At 36.8% G+C, this 23377-nt stretch overlaps 1 protein-coding gene and 1 pseudogene across 2 annotated transcripts; both read left to right on the top strand.

The window, feature by feature from the left end:
- Window positions 1–463: 463 nt before the first annotated feature.
- Window positions 464–7532, top strand: LOC111347076 (adhesion G protein-coupled receptor L4-like). The gene is made up of 8 exons (XM_088751011.1): window positions 464–580; window positions 729–823; window positions 1004–1106; window positions 1388–1538; window positions 1894–1975; window positions 4377–4443; window positions 4835–4917; window positions 7185–7532. Exons 3-8 carry the CDS (start codon window positions 1008–1010, stop codon window positions 7186–7188), a joined length of 486 nt encoding a protein of 161 aa, XP_088607137.1. The 5' UTR covers window positions 464–580; window positions 729–823; window positions 1004–1007; the 3' UTR covers window positions 7189–7532.
- Window positions 7533–10069: 2537 nt separating this feature from the next.
- Window positions 10070–22615, top strand: LOC148736794 (adhesion G protein-coupled receptor D1-like; annotated as a pseudogene). The gene is made up of 18 exons (XR_015997286.1): window positions 10070–10296; window positions 13839–14216; window positions 14507–14541; window positions 14886–15045; window positions 15553–15660; window positions 15804–15891; window positions 16060–16150; window positions 16360–16409; window positions 17460–17598; window positions 17802–17896; window positions 18387–18489; window positions 18837–18987; window positions 19342–19423; window positions 19872–19938; window positions 20022–20104; window positions 20330–20450; window positions 20638–20679; window positions 21317–22615. The product of XR_015997286.1 is annotated as an adhesion G protein-coupled receptor D1-like (transcript).
- The last annotated feature ends 762 nt before the right edge of the window (window positions 22616–23377 follow it).

Raw genomic sequence — 23377 nt, 5'->3', positions numbered from 1 at the left:
TTCGGCAGTCAACATCCCCTTATTGACGTCGTTGTTTCCCTCGAAGCACAGGACTTTTTTAAGATCAGAGAATTTGTTTCCACTTTCAGATCACAAACGTGAAAAGAGATTGTGTGTTTTGGAACACAGCAGAAAGCAGGTCATTATCAATGTACTGATATTTTCTTCATTTTTAATTGCCAAACAAAGAACTTGCGTGACGGAATAAAACTATACTCGTGTTAAAGTTTTTTAATGGGTGAGAAAATCTAGGGCGATAAGTGGTAAGTTTCCTATGTTTCCTGCCGTTGATTTAAGCCCAATGTAGGTTAATTTGCGCTGTAACAGACCCCTGTCTTGTTCTTGCAAAATTGAAAAATCTATTCAACAATTCAAGAAGGAGGGAGCTGGTCGATGTTATTATGTAAGAATTTTTAAAAGATGGATGTACCTTTTTTGCAGCTATGTCGGTTGGTCAGGGCAAGGTTGCTATGCAAAATCTGTGGGCGATTCTCAAACAGAGTGCACCTGTAATCATTTGACTCATTTCGCTGTACTCGTACAGTTTGGCACAGGGCCCGGCGATAAAGTCTTATCTGAGGTAAAATGAGTTATCGGTATCATTTGACAATAATTCAAAGCATGTAAAGACTAAATCTAGTTTTGTTTAAGTTACTCGTGATCGTATCTTTACTTATTTTGCGCTTTCTTATTTTCATTTTGTTTTATTATTTAATTTTTTTACACAGACAGACAACAAAATCTTGGAGGTCCTAACTTATTTGGGTCTGACACTATCTTTGATTGGAATTATCCTAACAATTCTCAGCTACGTTTTTCTTACGTAAGTACACCGCAATAGAACAACTCAAAAAGACAAGGCATACAAAATTTAGTTTCATACGGACACATTTATACTTTGTTTCTATTAATTCGTCATAATTTTATAAAATTTCGCATGATAGGGAGACATGCATCCTTATTTTTCATTAACTCGTTTATCGTTTGACTCCTTTGCAATCAGGGAAATGAAAGGTCCTTTATCCCAGATTCGTGTAAGTTTGGTTGCTTCGCTGGGCGCAGCTCAAGTCATATTTCTGGCCGGGATCGGTGCGACTGAGAACAAAGTAAGGAATACTTGATATGGCTGCTGTGACTTTCATTGCATTTTCTAACTCTTTTCTCGTTTGAATGTACATGTAAGGAGATGCCTGAGAAAGAAATATTTTTTAACAACAGGTTATTATCAGAAAACTATATCTATTTTAATCTTCTTCGTTTGCCACAGTGACCGAAATGTTTATCCATCCGGTATAACCTATCTGGATTGCGCTTCTTTCCCAACGAACGTTTTTTATACTTAACCACAGTGGCGGCTAACTGATCATGAAATGATTCTTCTTTCCAGAAAGCGTGTGTTCTGGTAGCAGCCCTTGAGCAGTACTTTTTGTTCGCCGCTTTCTGTTGGATGTTCATCGAGGGGGTTTACCTTTACTTATTTGTTGTAAAAGTTTACAATGTTTCAAGCAAGTTGAAGATATGCCACGGAGTTGCATGGGGTAAGACCAAATCTCAGCTAACTAAACAGCGTAACACTTAAACAATACTGACACCCTTTACCTAGGGCTCCTTCCCAGTTTTAGTAGCTGTAAATAACAGGATAATTTAATTCCCTCTACTTTAATGTACGTGGAAGCTAGACCGTTGCGGGTAAAATCCGAACAACTTGAGGGAATAAAGGTTAAATGTGAGCCGTCTTACTGAGCGGAAAATCCGGCAGTATCTTTTCCAGGAGTTGATCTCAAACCTCTTGAACCACTAGGGAACGTTTATCCCTGATCAGTTCTTTAAAACTATTTGTCCTGAATAAGGTTCACTAAGACGGGGGTGTGTGTTTTTGACTTTCTATCACAGGTTTTTCTGCACTTGGGGTCGCCTTATCCCTGAGCATTGCAGCAAGCAAAGATGGAATCGAGAGTTTTGTCAGTGAAAAACTGTGAGTGCATATAAATATTTTTAATAGGTTTCTTCAATATCATGAGTTCTGGTATTACAAGTAATGAAAAACGGCTGATTTACAAGCATACTCAATAATTTATAATTGGTTCATGCTTTACCGTGCACTATCGAGTTATGGAACACGCGGGAAGTTTGGAGAGCACGAAATAAGCGTAAGAGATTCCCGAGGCGATAGCCTTGGGCAACTCTAGCTTCTTGAGTGCTCTCCAAACTTTCCACGTGCTCCATAACTCGATAGTGCACAGCTGAAAGCATGAACCAATTGTTTTAGAACTTAGCCGGTGGAATTGTGCATCAAATCCGACGCGAAAAACGGACAACAATATCAGTTGAAGCAAATCGGAAAGGCGCTGATGCCAAGTCTCCTTTTCCGTTGTTTTTCTCTTTTTCTGCCTCATTTAAAAACTCTAGCCCAAGGGAAAAGGTCGAAAAATTGTATTCGTTTTCGGACGAGTAGGCCGAATTTTTGTTTTTATCAATTATTGTCGCGAAATGTATTATTTTTCCCGGCGCTAACATGGCCGGTCGCGCGAAAAAAAGAAATTCTGTGGAAGCGATTTGCTGACGCTGTCAGCGTGCACTATCGGGATTTTGAGCACGCTTACGTATATTGAATTTGATTGCGTGGTTCTGCTAGCTATGTTCTAATAGTAGATAATATTTTACAATCAAAGGTATCCTAATAAATTAAAAACGAGGTAATGTACACTATTTATTGTCTAAAAAGCGTACTAGATGTAATAAAGCTATGTTTGAAACTCTCGGTATGTAGTGCCGGGAGTGTAAAATTAGAAGAGTTGTGCAAAAAGGAATAGCGGAGTCATTACCATCACGGCGGGGGGTGGGAAGGAGTGACATGAAACGTGGATTAGTATGACTAGTTAACTTGGAAAAACTTTTAGAGCACAAGGACTCACGACGTAGAAGAAGACTTGGTAAATTCAGTGCCTCTAAGGCTGACGCATAGGAGTAGTGAGGAAGGATAAACTTAAGGGCTCTTTTCTGAATAGAATCCAATCTATCACTAAGACATAAAGGAAGGGAGAAGCGCCCGACAATACAACCATAATCAAGAAGAGGTCGGTCTAATGAGAGGGACAAAAACAGTAACAAGATCGGTTGTGCTCACATTTGAACATCTGAGAATACGGAGGATATAGAGTCGCTTGACAGCTTTAGGCACAATGGAATCTATATGTGCATTCCAGCGAAGATCTGATTGAAGGGTTAGGCCCAGAACCTTGTGAGAGAAAACAGAGTCAAATGGCTTACCGTTAATGGTGAAAACTGGTAAAACTGGCTGTTCCCGGAAGAAACATATGTGCATAATCTTACATTTAGATGGATTTTGACTCATATTATTGTCGACAGCCCTCTGGTGAATTCTGTCCAAATCAGACTGCAGACAAGACGACTGGCCACGATTGAGTGTATCAGACAGGGTAATATCTTCGACATACTTCCAACGATTACAGCCTAATTAGGTAGAAAAACCCAAAAGCATTGAGCATTAACAGAAAGAGGATAGGTCCTAACTTAGTCCCCCGAGGAACTTCAACAGTGATAGGAAGCCATGATGAAATAATGTCATTGATCTTTACAGCTTGTTGTCGTTTCAAAAAAGATAAAAAGCTACAAATCCAGGAAATAAAAGAAGGGTGTACACCAAGATTAATTAACTTCCGCACAAGAATAATGTGGTCAATACGATCAAGGGCCTTGGTAAAGTCAAGGAAACACCCATATAGGTAACGAACAGGCTTGCCAAGAGCTTTAAGCCAATGGTGCAGAGGTCGACAGGGCAGAGGGATGTTGAAGAGCCTTTAATAGAACCAAACTGACGAAGGTCAATTTTTTTGCCAATGTCTTCATACAGCCTCTTCACAGCAAAGTCTTCTTGGATTTTTGACAGAGTAGGACTGAGAGAATTACGTCCAAGGTCGTTTTCAGACTGCACTGGAAGAGAGTTGGAATAGGTGATCTAAACGATTGTTTTCACGACTCTGGAAAAAAACCACACTCAACTGAGCGGTTGAACAACTCAGTAATAGGATATGCTAGCTCGTCAGGGAATTCTTTCAATACTCGGTGAAGAATACCATCTGGAGCAGCAGCTTTAGAGACTAGTATTTGCCAACTTAGACTTGATTTCATAAACAGAAATAACAGGAAGCTGTTTTGGTGCAGGGAGGAAAGCAGGAAAGCGTACAATATATCGCTATTTGATAAGACTATTTGTCTATCTTCCTTGTAGAAGGACTCTAGAATAGGCTGTAAAACTTTTAGTAATGTGTGTGAAGTCTTTTTAAATGTGCCATTCAAGTTCTTTTTTTTTGGTTTTGTTTTCTTTTGATTTGTTTTGTGTTTTGTTTGTCAAGTTGCTGGCTTTCTAGCGAAAACGGTCTAATCTGGATTTTCATTGTCTTTGTTTTGCTGATTGGATTGGTGAGTACATCGTATAGCAGCTTCCTAAATATTTACCACTGAAATGATTTTCAACATCTATTGATCCTAGCTTTGCAAGTGAATATCTCTCAAGATGAAGGTGGTAACAGTGGCAGTGATGCAAATGGCATCGACGACAATAAAAAAAGTAGAACTAGGGCAGCAAGTGTTAAAAAAAAAGCAATTTGGTTATATCAACTATGTTCAAATTGTAAATTGGTCACCGTAACGAATAAAAAACCTGACGTTTCGAGTTTTAGCCCTTCGCGCTGCTTGTTACCCCCACCGATCAGCCTTTATTCATCTCATAAAAAAGCGATTGAACTCTTCCTTCCATATCCCGAACATCGGTATTACCTCGTTATAGTAGCTATTTTTCTCTCTTTTCTAGTTTAACCTTGTGATCCTTGTACGGGTTATCAGGGAGATGACGACAATGCATCAAACCAAGGACAACCAATCTGAAAAAATCAGGTAGATAGCAAAGGGCGAGCTATTTATAGCGGGGCTCCCACGCGCGCGAAGCGCGCGTGGGGCAGAGCCCCATACCCATGGAATATGGTGAACCTCTTTTCGTTTGGTTTTCACATAACTGACCGAGCCTACGTACGTGCCCTCTGTCATGTATGCTACCACGAAAGTACTATATGATCAAATTTGAAAATATGGCGTCCAAGCAGCCGACCCTCAAAACTTTTAGGTCGGATTTTTCGTTCATTTGCGATCGAGTTAGGCGTTGTGGGACTCCGAATGCAAATTAACAATACTATAGAATACTTTGCTTGGAAAAGAATGGATATCAAGGTCTTAAAGGTGACAGAATAAGTTCTCGAGTCAACTACACTACGATTCTCAAGGCTATTCGAATTATGGACGTAAAAAGAAAACCGAACTTTCGGACTTCAAGCAGGGCCTAGCGACAATTTGACGATTCGATGGCCCGGTAAATATTATGTTCGAGTAACATTGTGCTCAAAAAGTATTGTCGAATAGAAGATTTTGCGTCAAATCGGAGTTTTTTTCAGAATTTTCAAACATAATGCTGCGCAATCTCCGGTCTTGAAGGTACGGTAAACAACGATCTAAACATGATGAATTTTACCGCGTGGGCTTTGTACACGTAAGAAACTCGTACGTTTTTCGCTTATACAATTAAATCAAAAACTGTTTTGAATAAATCTGTCGTCGCGAAATATTTCTTGGCCATTTTAGTCTTTCTTCCTATTGATGGATTCCATGGAACTTAAGACCTCTTTACTCACGGAAAAATTCGCATATTCCATTTTGAAATATGATCCACATGCCCATTTGCACACATGTGAAAATATTTAGCGATTTGTATCTTTTATCATGATCTTTTAGTTAAAACGTAACATGCACCTATTGCTTTTCTCGTCGTAAATAAGTTCTTTAATTAGTCTTCTTTCACTATAGCTTGTTTTTTTGGAAAATATGAATTTTAAAAATTTACTGCGGATTGTGTTTCTTTCTTGGTTTCTCCAAAATTTTGACTTTTCACAGGCACGTGTTACACGTTAAGTGTCAATGGGTTTAATCTATACTGAATTAATTTTTGGCAAAAAAAAATTAATATATGTAAAGAAATTTTATTGCAAAATTTTCACCTAATGGGAGCTCCGCTTTTAGCCTTGGCTAAATCTATATATTACGATGTCTAATCCAAACTGCGGTTTTACGCGATCAGTGGTTGATTTAACGAAATAAATATCATTCCGCTGTAAGCTTTCAGCCCTCTTGACACTGCTCACAAAAATTAATGAATAGATAAAAGGTTCGGCTAGATTGAAGATGGCTTAAAACGTGGTATTGTTAAAAAAAATGGCTAAAATTTGTTTCGAAACCGGCCCTAAGTCTTTTGCCCACCGAAACGAAAGAGGAATATCCAAGTTCTACCAAATAATCTTTTTACAAGAAAAAAAGTAATGTGTGCTTGGTGATTTAAAGTCGAGAAATATAAACATTCTTTTGCAGGCTTGGCATAAGAGCATGCTTGGTAATGATTCCTCTCTTGGGTTTCACTCGGCTGTTTGGTGTTCTATCTTCATTACACAAAGCTTTTGCTTATATTTTCACGATTTTCAACTCGGCTCAGGTAAGTTTGGAAATAAATTTATATTTGTCTGTTGTTATGCACGGTGACGAAAAACAGCAACTCAATTCAATGCTTATTTCTCAACAGGGCTTCATGATTTTTCTCCTGCACTGCGTGAGAAACACGGAGGTACATTTTTATTGTTTCATTTCAAGCTTTCATTGTCGCTAAGTTACCTTAATTTTAATTTCCCCCCCCCCCCCCCTCGATAGATGGGCCTTCATTCATTCTTAAATCATCTTATGGTCAGAGCCCGTCTCTGGGAATAGCGATGATTATTAAGTACTCAGGAATTTCAAAATTTCTGATCCTCGACGTTAAACTGAAAATAGAACAAGGAAATTTAGTAGTATCAACTAAGTTGATATTACTAAATTAACATTACTAACATAACTATTACTAAGTTGACATTGGCCTGGTAAATATTTAAAAAGGTGACGTTTCGAGCGTTACCCATTCGTCAGAGCCTTAGCCATTAGAACAGTTCCCGGAGGATCAATTTCCATCTTTTATTCTTTATCACTTTACTGAACTCTTTACTCTTGAAACTCTTTAGGGCATAAAACGAAAAACATGAAGTTTGTTTCCAATATTTTGTTTTTGTTTTGTATTGTTTTTCTTCCTGTAGATAAGAAGTCGTTTCAAAAGAAAGCTCCACTCCATTTTTCCATCGGCAGACAATGGAACCAATATCAAAAGAAGCTCTGAAGGAAATGAAAATGCCAGCGGCAATATCTCGATAAAGAAGACTATAACTAAACATAGCGTTGTGACCGAAATAAGAAATGACGGTTCAGAGAAAGCCTATTGCCTATAACTTTGAATGCATATACTCAAATAAGACACTGGTTAGTTTATAATTGAATAAAGGGTGATAGTTTCTAAAGAAACTGTTTGGGGCTGCGTCGGTGGGGGTAACGAAATAATTTGAAAATATCAACAAGGTTGAAATAGTAAATTGGCCACCGCTACGATTATTAAAGCTGACGTTACGAGCGTTAGCCCTTCGTCGGAACGAATGACGAAGGGCTAACGCTCGAAACGTCAGCTTTTATAATCGTAACGGTGGCCAATTTACCATTTCAACCTTGTTGATATATTCAGTTTATAATTGGCTGGAAAGGAGGATTCCCCAAATTTTCTCAAAAAATCATGATTAAGAGAAGCAAAGATTGAATGGCAAATGAAGACAATACGAAAAAGCTAAACCTTAGGAAAGGAAATACGACTTGCTTATTGTACCGGCAAGGTGACGTTGATCACCCTAGATCAACCAATTTCGGTTGCAACAGTCGCGTGTGTAATTGGTAGCCATGCCAATTGTGGCGTTAATTGTTTCTTTTTATAATCAAGGAGCAACGTATCCCTTTATTATAAACTTATCTTTGACGAAAATACAGAGTGTGACACTTTGGCATATTGAGGAGAATAAAAGGTTTAAAATCATTCGTATTCTGCTAAATAATAATTTCAAAACTGATAATGATGTAATGTAACGATAGGCATTTAAGTTATCGAGTTTTTATGCCAGCGCTAAAAAATAAATAAAATTTAACGTAAAAAATGAGAGTTTGCTAACTTCAGCAAAGCGTAAATGCTACCAATTCTCATTCAGTAAGTCTTAAACAGTTGTTATAAGATCATAATTGTAACTAGTGTTAAACTGTAACCGTCACCTGTCATGACCTTTTGTGTGGTTGTTATCCACCATAGCTTTTCGAAAGTGATTAATCTTGTAAAAGGAGAAATTCCTGCCTAGCAGTTGTTGTATATTACGTGATCCTTTAGATGATTAGTGGCATAACCTAATCCTTTGTACTTTAGGCTAGAATAGAGCTGATTTGCAAAGCTATCTTTGGCCAAGCCAGTTCTCGCCAGGACAAACTCATACAGGTCAAGCCAGGTCAGACTCAGTTTGGTCAAAAACCAGTCAGTTCAGTAGTGCTTAAAGAATAAATCTGCGTTGAAGCCAACTTTGTTCTTGTTAGTCACAGTCTCGAGGATACTCAACAGCCGTAATAGATCCCAGCCTTCCCGAAGCCAGCGAGTGCACCCATGAAAGCGTTTTTCAAGAGGAGGTTTATCAAGTTGTTCCTCCGTCCGTCTGTTTATTTGAGAAGAAAAAAACCTGTTTCCACAGTAATAGTGAACTTACTAAAGGAATATTTCGCTTTTTACGAATACTCTAATATGTCGTAATCGTGGTTCGCATCTTTCTACTCCAACCATTAATATTACACTCAAAACAGCGCAAAATGGCAAAAATGTTTCTGTCTGATTCAGGTGGGAAGTATTTGCATTTTATATAGCAGAACTGCTTCATGCGCTGATGGTCAATGAAAATTAAGGAATTTACTTTGAAAACACAGAGCCGAGGTGCTTCGTCTCGACACTCAAATATGCGATAATTCTGCATTCATCGTATGAGCTTATGACTGAGGGGTTCGCAGATGTTTTATGACGTTGGTAAAAGAAGTAGCAACGATAATTATTGCATCCGATAGTCCGTCTTTATTTCTCCTTTACTCGTTTTCGTCTTTCTCCTTGGCCTAATAGTTGTTATTTTCTCGGCATTATGAAAGGCTTTTTATTTTTTCATCACTTTCATTCCAAAACGGTACAATCTTAAACCTTATTTGTATGTTTTTTTTAAATAACCTTCGGCTTATATTTCTCTTCCTTTCGGTAAAATAATAAAGCTTTGTGACAAACATCATCCGCTTTCAGCTTAGCTAATTGCTAATCTCTCTTGGAGGTCTATATTCGCAAAACGCTAATTCAGTAGTTTTAGAGAGAGTTAAGATTTGTAAATATTCGAAGTAAAGAAATGTTTTTTTTACGTATCAGTTCTGAGCGTAAACAAAAAAAAAAGAAAATACATCGTGGCCTAAGGCAGATATTATAAAATATTCATTTGAATATTTTATAATATATTCATTCGATTATTTTATAATATCTACTCAAAAGTAAAACGTGCTCAGCCTCAAGTTAGTTATTTATGCAAACTAAGAAATTCGGCTCGGCTTTTTTATTAAGGAAATCAACTGGAAAGTGTATCCACCGTTTTGTTTTAATCCTCATTTTTACACATCAGTCGGTGACGATGTCATCGCCGCAAAAATATCAGCAATTAAAAAAATGGTGTGCCTAACTTACAGGTGAATTTTAAAATTTGAAACAAGCCGGAAACTGGTGTGACTGTATGAATGGTCATCCGTCGAGAAAAAAAAAAAAAAAGGGTAAATTTGAAAATCATTATATCGGTGTTAGGGAAAAAATAAAATGGAAAAATGTGTCTGAGGTGAGAAAACCATCGACTCTTCTATAATGAAGAGACTAAAACGTCCGCTTTAAGCAATTTTTAACTTAACTGCCACCTGCTGATGCCTATTGGTTTTCATGACATTTTCTGTTTAAGAATAGGTTTTTATGTCATGTCTTTGTTTTGTCTCAATTTGTAAAACAAAGGCGGACCCAAATAGTCCATTTATCGCCATCGACCTCAAGGAATAATGTGCTAAAAACACTCACGCGGAACTTTGTTACTGTTGTCAGAAGATCAAGCTTGGGTCTCACGTTTGCCTGCAGCCATAAGACAAGGACCAATACCTTGAACACATGGAAACGTTTAACGAAACGGTGATCTTAAAGACACAGAAAGGCTTAATTCATACTTAAAGCTTAAAGGGGATCTCTAGCCAAAATGTTCTGGAAGATGTTCTTCTTAGCACTTGTGATTGGTAAGTACGAAAAAAACAAAATCAACAGTAAATCGATCAAATCTACAAACCCTATATATTCGCTCAAAGTGGATGTACTCTAAAATCGGATGCAAGATTTTAGCTCCTAAAGGTTTGTAAACAACTAGGGCCACACCAAGAGATTATCTTTCCTCATAAAACCGCGAACTAATGGGAAGATTGGACCTCCTAGCGTCAATGACAGTAGATCAAGGTTATCCCGGGAACTGAGGTATCGCACAGCAGTCACGTGTTTTTTTTTTTTGTTTTTTGTTTTTTGTTTTGTTTTGTCTTTGTTGTTTTTCTTTTCTTTTAAGTTAGTAGAGGAAAAACCCACGGCAAAAGGGATAAAGCTGAAGAGACTGTTCAAAAGCAAAACAGTGAATCGAGAGACAGCAGATTGCCCTTATCGCTGAAATGAGGTCCCTCGGGAAGGTTTATTCATAATTTCATACGACGCGAAGCGATTGCATATGTTTTTGTATCAAGGCCGGAACTTGCTTATTAAAAGGAAACTTCTTTATAAACCCTATGTACGACAAATGTTGATCTGATGGCACCCTTTTTGCTCGCAATTTGGATGCCAGTGTGGAGAGGAGTGCCAGGACTGTTTTTATTTCTGACAAAATGATGCCATCTCTCCCTTCTCTAGGCCTGTTTTTTCTTTTCCTTTGACCAAGGACTCCTCTTTAATTTTTATTTCTGTTTCTTATCCATGAGAAAAGACTTTCTTTTAATAGCAGAGAACTTCCACTTGTAAATTTTGTCAAGTGCGCACTGTATCAAAATATGCAAATAAAATAAAATTGCAGCGAATATTCCCTTAAGGGTTCGCTCATTTACGAGATTAGTTAACTTAGTATTAAAATGTCAACGATTTTTTGACGAGGTATTAAGTAAGTCCTTATTATAATGAAGAACAATTTCTTCTCCATGATTCTGCCACGAGGAAAAGTTTATGACCCAGGCGACGTGAATAAGAACCTATTGACAACGGGATAATTGTAAATATATATATACATTTTTTTATCAATTTATAACCCTTAATGTGTGAACTACATCCGATTTTGAGAGGACAAAACGGCTTTGAAATGACTGCTGGAAGGAAGAAAATATCTTTCGTAATATCTTTCGTAAAGATTGGTGGGCAAAAACCATGACATTCTAATATTGAAATAGTCACATTATCCAGGTGCTAACTCGAGAGTGTTGATAACTTGAGATAGTCGGACTATGACGTATTTAATGAGATTAAATAAGGTTAACTACGGGGTTATCACATCCGAAAGAGACGAGCCCAGTGGACTTGAGACTTGCAGTGCAAAGCGCTTTTTTCTTCTCACGAAAGACATAGCGGCGATAATTATCGCATCCGACAGTACGTCTTTATTTCTTGGTTTTTCGCTTTCGTCTTTCTCCTGGACTTAGTAATTATCATTTTCTCTGCATTATGAAATACTTTTTTAAATATCACACCAATAAAAGGTTAAATCCTTGTTTGGGGGCTTTGTTAAAACACTTTTCGGCTGTTATTTCCTTTCCTGTCGATGAATAACAAAGAGTTCTGACAAACATCATCCGCTATCAGCTTAGCTGATTGCAAATTCTCTTAGGAGGTCTATATTAGTAAAACGCTAATTCAATAGATTCAGAAAGAGTTAAGATCTGTATTTGTTTTGAATTTTCGAATGAAGAAATAGCCTGAGACATATATCATAAAATATTCATACGAAATTTGTATTTTTCACAAATAAAACGTGCTCAACCTCATGTTAGTAATTTACGCAAACTAAGAAATTCGGCTCACTTTTGTTAAGGAAATCAACTGAGATGACAACCAATCGTTTTGTTTTAATTCCCATTCAATATACATCTGTCGGGGGCGATGTCATTTACGCAAAAACACCAGCAATTAGAAAAATAGTGCGCCTAACTTACAGGTGAATTTAAAGAATTGAAACATACCGGAAAAGCAATAGTGTAACTGTCTGACTTGTTATCCGGTTATTGCATGATGAGAAAAGAGTTAAAGCCGGAGTTAAGGAGAGGTTATGGGGAAAAATGTGCCCGAGGTGAGAAAAATGTCAGCTCTTCTATAATGAAGAAACAAAAACGTCCGCTTTAAGCAATTCATTAACTCAACTACCACCTGCTGCTTTCCATGGTATACATGCCACTTTCGTTTATAGCAAAAAAATAGTCATATCATGACTTGACGTTGTCTCATTTTAAAAGTAAATAGGACCTAACTGGTCAATTTAAAGTCGTCAACCTCAATGAGTAATGCGTTAAAGCCTCTTGCTCAGCTTGGTCACCGTTCTCCTCCTTGTTCTCTCAAGATTTAGTCTATGCAAGGATCAAGCTTCCATCCCAAGCTATTGTACAAGGACCAATACCTTCATCTCTTCGAAATATTTCAAAAGACGTGAACTTAAAAACTCGAAAAGGCCAAATTCATATTTAAAAGTTCGACGGGATCTCGATCAAAAATGTTCCGGAATATGTTCTTCCTTGCGCTAATTATGATTTGTGAGTATAGAAAAGCAATGTGTTAATGTGTTAGAAAAGCAATGTGTTTCTGGGTTGTTAATGATGAATTATGTACGCCATTGGCGGCATGATGTTCAACGCATTATATTTCTTTGTACCGCAGGTTTTTTGACGGAGTTCTTTATTTTATTGATCAATTTTATTTATTTATTTATTTATTTATTTAGTTTAGTTTTCAAGGTGGTGGAAAGCTGTGGTTGTTGTTCCTGACAAAGAATGACTTGATAGCGCAATATTTTTCACTACTGCATGGCCGATTTAACCATATCTTGTTTGGTTAACCGATATCATATCTTGATATGGTTAACCGATTTAACCATATCGGTTAACCGGTTTAACCATATCTTCAGTATGATCGTGCATCATACTTAACCATATCTCTATGAACATCATCGAAACTGAAATTCTACCAAATTGTTACTTGAATGATAAGAAAGCTTCCGACGAAAACTCCAACCGGTCTGTTTGTCCTTTGTCTTCTTTTCAAACAATGCAACTTATTTTTTCTTCAAAAAATATAACCAGCTTAGGATTTTATTCCTCCATCCATGCATCCATCCCTCTAATATAAGTTTATAATGTTTTGTTCAGTTTGTGGGTGAGGAAGGAGGGGGAAAGGGTTCAATATCTTAACTGTCTATTTCAACAAACTTGCTCTTCATCTCCACCACCGCCCCTCACTACCCTTATGGGTATGATGCAGGGAGAAAAACATTCATATCTTCAAAGTGTTTGCGCCTATCACTGAAGATCTGTATTATTTGATTTCGGTATCAATACGATAGTTTTATAAATTATAGTTGAATTTCGGATATATGCCGCTGAAAATATAATCCCTGTAGCCAAGACTTTTCGTGGTCTCTTGCCAAAAGATAATTTGAGCAGGCTATCGCAGTTAAATCTCTTACATAATTGATTTACTGGAAGTCGAATGCGGTTAAGAATTTTCCTTAGAATTTAAGTTAAGTTTTTTACCCACCTCTTTTTTTCAGGTCATAGTAAGCAGTGTCATAGGAAAAGCAGAAAGGTAGAACTTAAAATGGTAAAGGACACCTGCAAGCTTATTAAAGAAGGAACCGACAAGTCTTGGTTAGAAATCAAATGCTCTTTTGTATCTCGTTGGTATTGCATCCTTACGTGGTGCAGAGAGTTCGCTTTTTGTCTCGAAGAATCCGCTCAATGGCAAGAAAGATGCATTTGGAAGTTGGACAAACTCATTTGGCAACACGTTTCCAGAAGTATAAATCTGTACTCTTCAAAAAATGGCCTATCATATAGCTTTGACGTCAAAATTTGTAACAAGTTTTGGAGAAGACATACAAACGCCATAATAAAGATAGCAGTATTCAATAGCACATCGCAACGGACTGGTATGTAAAGAATTCCGTTTGTTTTTACTCTAAAGCTAGTATTATTTCATTTATTTGTCTATCCTTAAGTCCATCCATCTCTCTGTTTACCCAATAGCTCCTTGGTTTCTTCGTTAATTACAGAACATTGTTTTAACCTCTCATCTGACAAATTCGTGTTTTCCTTACTTGGTCGTTTAATCATTTATGCATTTCTTTATTCATCTATGTGTTGCTCTTAGTTCTTTAAATCAGTGACTAGCTACTTTCTTTGGGCGTCTATGAGGTTATAAGCTGTCCTTTCCACTCAGGTGCTCATCCAAAAACGGAAGGCCTCAGCAGAAAGGTATTCTATCTCTATTAATTCCTTTTTTTAACTACATCACTTTTGTAGCTACTAAGCTGTGTCTTATTCTATGATAGGCATGTAGAGATTAGATCACTTTTCTTTTTACATAAAACGTATTTCCTCCAGAAGATAAATGTGTGATTTTACACTTAAACTTTGTAGATCATATAGGGTAAGGAACATTTGATTTTAACTGCTCGTCGCACATGCTGACCGAAGCAGATATAAAAAGTGATAAAAGAACGTCATGGTATCAATATGTTTTATCATTCCTTTCTGCGAATTAAATCACGTCACTATTTGTGTAGGAAATCTTCCATTCTTTGAACATTATTCTTCAGCGACTTTTAAACGAGACACGCAACAAAGGTGAACATCCGCGGGAAAAGATAGAGGAAATGTTTCTTGAATTGACCTCTTTGGAGACATCCCTACTGGAATATGGACAGTACAACCTCAATCACACGACAAGTGAATATAATATGAGCAGCGCACACGTGGGTAATGCAATTTCTATATATGATAATTACGTTCGAAATCATCTTCCCTTCCGGTTCAAGGGCTGGCCACGAAAAGGCGTTCAGCGCATTAAATAGCCTTACCACGGCATTCTGGTGCAATACACATGCATATAATGAAATAAACTAGTTCTCACTATTCTCTTCCTTACACGTACATTTCATAGATCTTGAATATCGATTAAAAACTGTTTATTTTGTCTTCCTCGGAGAAGCTATAGATAACCTATGTTGCCATTTGATTTTACGTAACTACAGTATTGTTAATTGATCTTTTTATCATTGGCATTATTATCATCATCATCAATTATTATTATTATTATTGTTATTATTATTATTGTTATTATTGTTATTATTATTATTGTTATTATTGTTATTCTTATTATTAAATAATTATTATTAAATAATTATTATTATCACTCTTATTAATATTGTTAGTAGTATTATTACTGTTAATGTTGTCATAATCAATTTTATTCGTTTCTCCGAGATGTTCTGGTCAGGAAAACCACCTATGAAAATCATAGCCACCACTTCCGTCAGGATGAACATACGGGAGAAAATTTCCTAATCATTCCGTCGGCAAACTTGGACAATGGTTTGAAAATTTCCTTTAGCATTAGGCATTCTGATATGTTTTCTTATTGGTTCATTTATTAATGTGTTTCTTTAGGTTTTAAAGTTGTCACAGCAAAAAATTTCAAAATTTGTGAAATTGTATTATTTTCATCTTTTTCCCAGGTTCACTGGTACTTGGAATAGTATACAGAGACCTTCATCAGTTTTTTATCACTAACCAGACAGAGAACAGTACCCTAAACAATTCCAGGTTTCCTAGTGATTTGAACTATACCTACATTTGCCGTCTTTATATGCACAAATCGGTGGTGAATTTACCAAACGCTAAAAATAGGAAGGGTTTGAATTAAGTCAATTTCTTTTATGTATACTTGTAAGTGTTCGTTTATTAATTTTGAATTTCGTTGCTCCGAAATAGGGAGGTCAACTCTATCATTATGGCTGCCACAATAATTCCTCAGCTCTCGAGACTACAGGAAAATATAACTTTGAAGTTCAAAAACATTAAGGTACCATGACCTACGCTTTTCGTCTTTTCTAGGTGAGATGTAGTCACTCTATCACCTGTTTGGAGTGAAATTCTTTTATTTTTAGCCTGGCTGCGTTGTTTATCAACTCTACTTTCGTTATATTTGTACAAATGTAGTACAATTCGTTCTTTTTTTTGTATATTTTTCATGATTTTGTGCTTTGTTTTCCCTCATTTTATTTATTTTAGAATGTAAATTACAAGAAAAAGTGTATGTTCTGGGACATGTTTGACGAGGGGTAAGTCTGGTTTGAATTGTCCTCAGTTTTATTAGTATCAGTATTATAATTTTTATCAGTGTTATTATCATTGTTATTATCATTGTTATTATCATTGTTATTAAGCTAAGAAGTTGCAGTGATCTAAATGTCGTTAATCTTTTGTTCAAATATTTCACATAAGGTTTTCCAAACATGCAGAATATAATTTCGAGAACAGGCAAATACATGTAAGTACTTAAGAGCGAACATTTTCAAAGTATGGTGGCAACAGCCAAAAAATCGATTCGGCTCATATTCTCAAGTTAGGTAGGCCTCGTGGTGAATCAAAACACTGTATACTTCGTTTGGCTGAATATCGATTTATTCTGGAGAAAATCTATGATAACTGAATCTGGCCAAAATGCCGTTGTTGAAGCTTAAAATTTCTGACGAATCTCGGAGCGTCGAATTGAAAACTCTTGGACCGATAATACTAGTGCTGTCAGAGGTCAGTGGTTCGAATCCCGAATAGGCCTGATTTTTTTTCAGGTCTGATTTTCGCTATTGCATAAATAGCGCTCTCTACTGCAAGGATCCTGCATCCTACGTAGAATATCCTTTATTAAGTGAACATTATGGACATCAAATGGTCAAGAACTGCTCAAATTGCTGTGAACATAAGTATTGATGTTTTTTTTTTATCAAGATCTGATACTTTTTATCGGTCCAAAAGTTTTTAATTCGTAGCACGACGCTCTGAGATTCGTCTGAAATGTTCAGCTTCAAAAGCGGCATTTTGGCCAAATTCAGTTATTACCGATTTTCTCCAAAATAAATCGATATTCAGCCAAACGAAGTATACAGTGCTTTATTTTACCATAAGGCCTACCTGACTTGAGAGTATGAGCCGAATCGACTTTTTGGCTGTTCCCACGAAATGTTTGACCATTGGTAACATTCGCTCCTTAGGACCATTAGATAGTTCCTTGCTTGGATGACTTTGATATCTTATTACATATGAGGCTTCGTCTACTTGACGTCTCTACCATAGCCTCGCCTGATTGATAGTTTACGTATCTTACACCACAGCTCCGTTGGCTGGTCAGGACAAGGTTGCTTTGTGAAATCTACTAATGCACACCATACAGAGTGCACCTGCAATCATTTGACTCATTTTGCTGTTCTTCTGGACACATCATTTGCTCCAGAGAGTGCCGTTATATCAGAGGTAGGTGTCACAATAACGCCTACGGCTGCCTTGTACAACAAGACATACTCGAATAAGCAAGCAAATACATATTACAATATTATATTAGATTGTGAAGTTCACTAAAAACCTGGCGAATCCGACGTATCCAGACGTTGTAGTGTTTTCCAATAGTATTATAATTATCTTTGTTATGTTGTGTTGTTTTTTTCATTTCGTTAAAGAAAGACGAAAAGGCCTTGAAAATTCTCACATACATCGGGCTGACTCTCTCTGTTATTGGGATCTCATTCACGATAATCAGCTATATCACTCTCACGTGAGTCCAGTGGTTAGACATAATACAGTATCAGTCAAAATGGTGGAGACATAATTAAACAAAGTTTCCAAGTATGCATAGTTCTGTCAAAGGACAGTTACCAGTGATACCCGTGCAATACTAATCGCGTTACTCCTTGTTTGCATGTTTCTTCCAGTTTTATGACGAAGGAAAAATCTGGAGTCATTTTTGTATTCCTTTACAAACAAATTGCAAAAAAGAAATGAAAAATGTATCATTAGCAAGATACTTTAATTTTTATGTACAAAAATGAAAAAGGAAGGAAAATTTTGCAAAATAGATTAATAGAACTACTATAATAGGTGTACACTTGATATACTGCTACTTCTGTTCAACTTCTCCTGAACATTGTATAGCAATCTACCCAATCGACTATTATTATTTAGAGGATCTTTCTTTTGTTTTATTCACTTTTGTTTTCTTTTTCTTTTCTTTTCTTTTATTTCTTTTTTTTGGTTTGCGATGCCAGAGACATAAGAGAACCTTTATCTCAGATTCGAGTGAGTCTCATCACTTCTCTTGGTGCAGGACAAGTCATATTTCTCGCTGGGATTGGAGCAACTGAGAACAAGGCAAGAATTCTAAAAAAAGTCAGTGTTTACAGTTCAGAAAAGGAAAGGAACAATGAATACAAAGATGGATGAGGCGTCAATTAAATTTGAAAAAAATAAACCACTTGAACGAAATTATATACTTTTATAAGTAACACATGAAGCTGATGGGATTGAAGGGTTTTCGAAAATTTTTGAGTCACTTATTTTGTCTTTACTCTCTAGTTAAAAAAAAAAAACTTTCTTTGGTGAGCTTTCCATCAATTACCTCTAAATTCGATTGGTCAAAAATTGGTTTAAAAAAGAGCCAGGGTGAGACTAATGCAAATCAATCATTGCGTGTCCTCTTTCGCTGTCCATTTTCCCAGGGAGGATGCGTTGCAGTTGCGGCCCTTGTGCAGTATTTCTTGATGGCCGCCTTCTGCTGGATGCTAATCGAGGGAGTTTACCTCTACTTGTTTGTTGTGAAAGTTTACAACGTTGGCAACAAGTTAAAAATTTGCCATGGAATCTCATGGGGTAAGTTACTCGGTGACCATTAGAGTGTTTTTAAACAGTTTTAACTGCTGTTCCCTCGTGATCAGTTACCCATAACCCCTAAGTTGATCTAATTTTAGAGACAACTTCTCCCAAAAATTTTTCTTTGGTCCTTGTTCACCCTATTTTTGTGCGTCAGAGTTCCCTTAAGGAATTCAGGGAAGATTTCCTCTCCGAGTTCAAGAGCAGGGGACCAAGAACAGCCTGTATCAATTATATTTTAAGTTATATTCCTGAATAGCCCTGACTAGCGGTGCTAAAGGTAACTGTGCGAGGTCAAAAACGAAAACTATGCTCTTGGCAGAGAATAACGTGTTTCGAATTTCAATTTTGTAGGCCTTCCTGCGCTCATTGTTGCCATATCCCTGAGTATTGCAGCCGGAAAAGATGGGATCGAGAGTTTTGCGAGTGATAAATAGTAAGTTAACTTTCATTGTACTGATTTAAAGTCATCCCACTCAGCTTTAAAATAGCTGATTTGACACAAGTATTCTTTGGAATTGAAAAAAAAAAAACAAAACAAAACAAAACAAAACATCCTGTTACAGCTGAACAAAGTAGATATAGAAATTCAACATTTTCTCCATTTTTTTTTTGTTTTCTTACCTGTCTGTTTTGTTATTGTGTTTTGAGATTGAAGATATAGAAATTTGGAGTCTTCTAATCGGTTTTTAATTGGATTGTTTAGGGCAGTAATTATGAATTATTCCAGTCAATAATCTGGAGAAAAGGCATGATCGATTCATTAAATGTGCGCCAAATCCATATTAGCATGCTCAAAAGCACTTTGTTTTAAGATTCATGTAATAATTGACAAACAAAGCATTTATTTATGGCTTACTCTTTCTCTTTTTATTTTCTTAAAGCTGCTAGATGTCCTCGGCCAATGGTCTGATCTGGATATTCATAGCGTTTGTTGTGCTGATTGAATTTGTAAGTGAAAATAACTATAACTATCGTTATCGAGACTGAAAAACGTTCCAGGGGCTCATAGAGGTCTGTTTACTTCTTTTAAGTTCAACATTTTGATCCTCGGCCGGGTTATCAAGGAGATGACGACCATGCAACAAGAGAAAGACAAACACAGCGAACAAATAAGGTAGAGTTTGGTCCATGTAAGGAAACTCGGTTTCCAGATTACTGAGTCTAGGAATCAGGTCCAGCTCCAGAAACTGAAATGTGGAATCCAATGGTCTTGGGGAAAGCGGAATCTGGAGTTCGTAGCGATAACAACGATAAATCAACTTGATATGATTGATATACCTATTGGTGCTCATTAGATTTCGTCATAATCATAACACAACAATTCTAACTTTTTTTGCAGACTTGGTGTAAAGGCATGCGTAGTAATGATTCCTCTGCTGGGAATCTCGTGGTTATTTGGGTTATTATCATCATTGCATAAAGCTTTCGCTTACATCTTCACGATTTTCAACTCTACACAGGTAAGGCGTAGAGACAAACTTAATTAAAGTTCAAAAGTCGTTTTGTTTTATCAGATATTGATGGATTCATAAAGAGAGAGGTGTTACTTCGCTAGCTCAATGCTTCAAAAGCTGTGCAGCTCTCGTAAAAATCTAGCATTATCCTAATAGCTTGACACAGATTCTGGACATCTCTTCGATTTAACAGGGTTTCTTCATCTTTATTCTTCACTGCGTGAGGAACAGCGAGGTCAGTGATTGTTCACTTTAGAAAATTGTCAAAGTCCGATAACATATCGATTTTAGCAAGTACAGCAGAGACCGGGATGTTTTATTTTATTTTACGGGTCCTATCAAAGAAACGAAACCCTATTGGGCAGGGCTCATTCTTGGATGGAACTTTCTAGACAGATGGACTCGACGTGACAATGGCAGCAAACTATGACCAAATTTTATCAATGTATTTCCATATTCTGTCGGGCGTGGAGTTCAAAAGTGCGCTAGAGCTCCACTTTCCAACTAATTCCCATCTCCTTGGAAGGGGGCATGGGGGAGGAGGGGGAAGAAGAAAGGACATGGATTTCCAATTCACGAGACAGATCATCGATTTGTCGTACAAAGAGTTTAAAGCTGATATTGCAATTGATAATACTTCCTAGGTAGGAAAAGGAAGTAGTTACACTGCATCTATTACATTTTATAAATGTACCTGTCCTCGTTAGTTTCAGATAACTGAATGACCTCAAATTCCGCTATAGCTTGAGAAAATTAGTTGGTATTGAACCTCCATTCATATTATATAACAAAACAAAATCAAAGGCAAAAAGACTTAGAGTGACATACTCCTTAAATGTAACAATATGGTTAATTTAACCTGCAATTTACAGATAAGAGCTCGTTTGACAAGAAGGATTCAGGCGATATTCCCAGCAATGGACAATGGGACAAGCACGAAACGAACTTCCGTAGTTCCCTCGGACGTAAATGAGGATGCCACAGCCATTGCCGCCCTGAGAAAAGCAAATTTTGAGCCACTAAAGGACGGCGAAAAGACAAAAAAGGTCTCCAACAAAACCTCTATGTAGCTGCAGAGTTTTAATCTATCCTAGCGTTGATTGTTTAGAGGCTAACCCTTTTACAGGCAAACCTGAGATTATTAAGATAGTTCTAGATAGCTGGAAAGGAAAACATGAGAACTCGATCATGTGCTCCCTTAATGAATAATTAGACGAGTTCTTATTACGTGGAAACGAGGCAAAAGCTGATAGTCTGAGGTGCTCTCACATCACTTACATTGTACATCACAGCGATAGTTGAAAGTGTAATATCGTAGTACGGCATAGTCAAGCAAAATATCGCAAGTTGTGAATCTTACTATAGTTACTAATAGCTAATGATACAATATTATATCTAAATGGACCACTGACAGAAAAGCCGCGGGTAAAACAATAGTAAGGAAAAAAAAAACAGTCTCAAATCTCTTGTTACAGGAGACTTTAGCGATTTTTTTCCTGTGAATGTTTAAGCATATTTGTTCGTTGTTTTTGGTACTTCAGCCGTTCTCAATTCATGCGAGTTTCTTTCATTGCGATGTTTTAAAAAAAAGCCACAATAGATTTTGGAAATAGATTTTGCATCTTTAACTTTTCAGTCTTGTTAAATTCTAGTGAGATTGTAAGCAAATGAAAGTGTTAATGATATTTCTGGGAAAATTAGTAGTCATGGTAGTTGGCAGCTGAGTTTATACTCTTGATTTCAATTTCCTTTCATACGATCAAACTTAACACCAACCTTGCTTAGATAAGCGGAAACTTTAATTGTATTTTTCATTTTATTTTGTAAGCTGCTCTATTGTAATTTCCATGTATATTTCTAACATCAAAGCTGTGAATTCTCACCTAAGTTTCCTATTTTTAATGACCTCGAGTCTATTCTAGCCTTTCTTTTAATTTGAAATTCTTTTCGTCGTAGAAACAGTTGGGAATATTTAAGAATTTTTCGTTTAACTTCAAAGACCTTTGCCGCTTCTTTTGTTATAATGTTATAATGTTATAACAATAGCACCTCACACCAATTAGTTCACAAGCAGCTACATTGTACAGCTCTGATGATTACAAGTTCAGTTTTGATTCTAGCATGATGTATGTCAGAGTGGTCTACGAATAAAGTTTACTCTGGAACCAAAACGCTGTCTCATCCTTGACGTCCCTATATGCTCGCTCGAAGTAAATGTCCTATGGGGTGCCATTACCGCCAAAAATATATTTTTAAAATTATTCAGCCTTTTTTTCATTAACCACTTACTTTTACGAATTAACCATACTTGCCACAATATTATTTAGCCCATTTCAAAAGTTATTCAGCCTTATTTTCATAAACCACCTACTTTTACGAATTAAACATACTTGACACAATATTATTCAGCCCATTTTGAAAATTATTCAGCCATTTTTTCATGGGGCCTATTTTCAGTTATATCCCAAAATAACTTGCGGGATTATGAATATAACCCAAAGTTCTTTTCACGTCCTTTTCGTTGCAATAAGGCCGACAGTAGAGGGATCGCGGATGTTGCACGTTTGCTCTCCCAAGCTGCTACCAATTTGATAAGTCTAGCACCACAATCATCATAAGACCTTCGAGAAAATAATACTACTTGTGATCGAGCTCAAGCTGAGTTGAAACGAGCGTTTTCTCCGTACTAAAAAGTTCACAACGCGCCATCACCAGTTGTAAACAACACAACTGCACGTGGAACATCAAGTCAAGCAAAACATTTCAACGTCACAAGGGCCGCAAAAGTGAGGAAGAAGAAAACAGAGAACTAACGGCAAAATTATTTTGTTGGGCATACACTGCACAAGATGAGGTGCCGAGTACTGACGAGAAGAGGGAATTGCTAACAGCAGGCCTTGGAGAAAAAAAAGGTTTTCTTCCAGAAAACTCTT

The sequence above is a fragment of the Stylophora pistillata genome, chromosome 2 (assembly GCF_964205215.1).
Source record: "Stylophora pistillata chromosome 2, jaStyPist1.2, whole genome shotgun sequence".
NCBI lineage: Eukaryota > Metazoa > Cnidaria > Anthozoa > Scleractinia > Pocilloporidae > Stylophora > Stylophora pistillata.
Note: the sequence above shows the minus strand (reverse complement) of the source record. Positions and strands in the feature narration are given on the sequence as shown.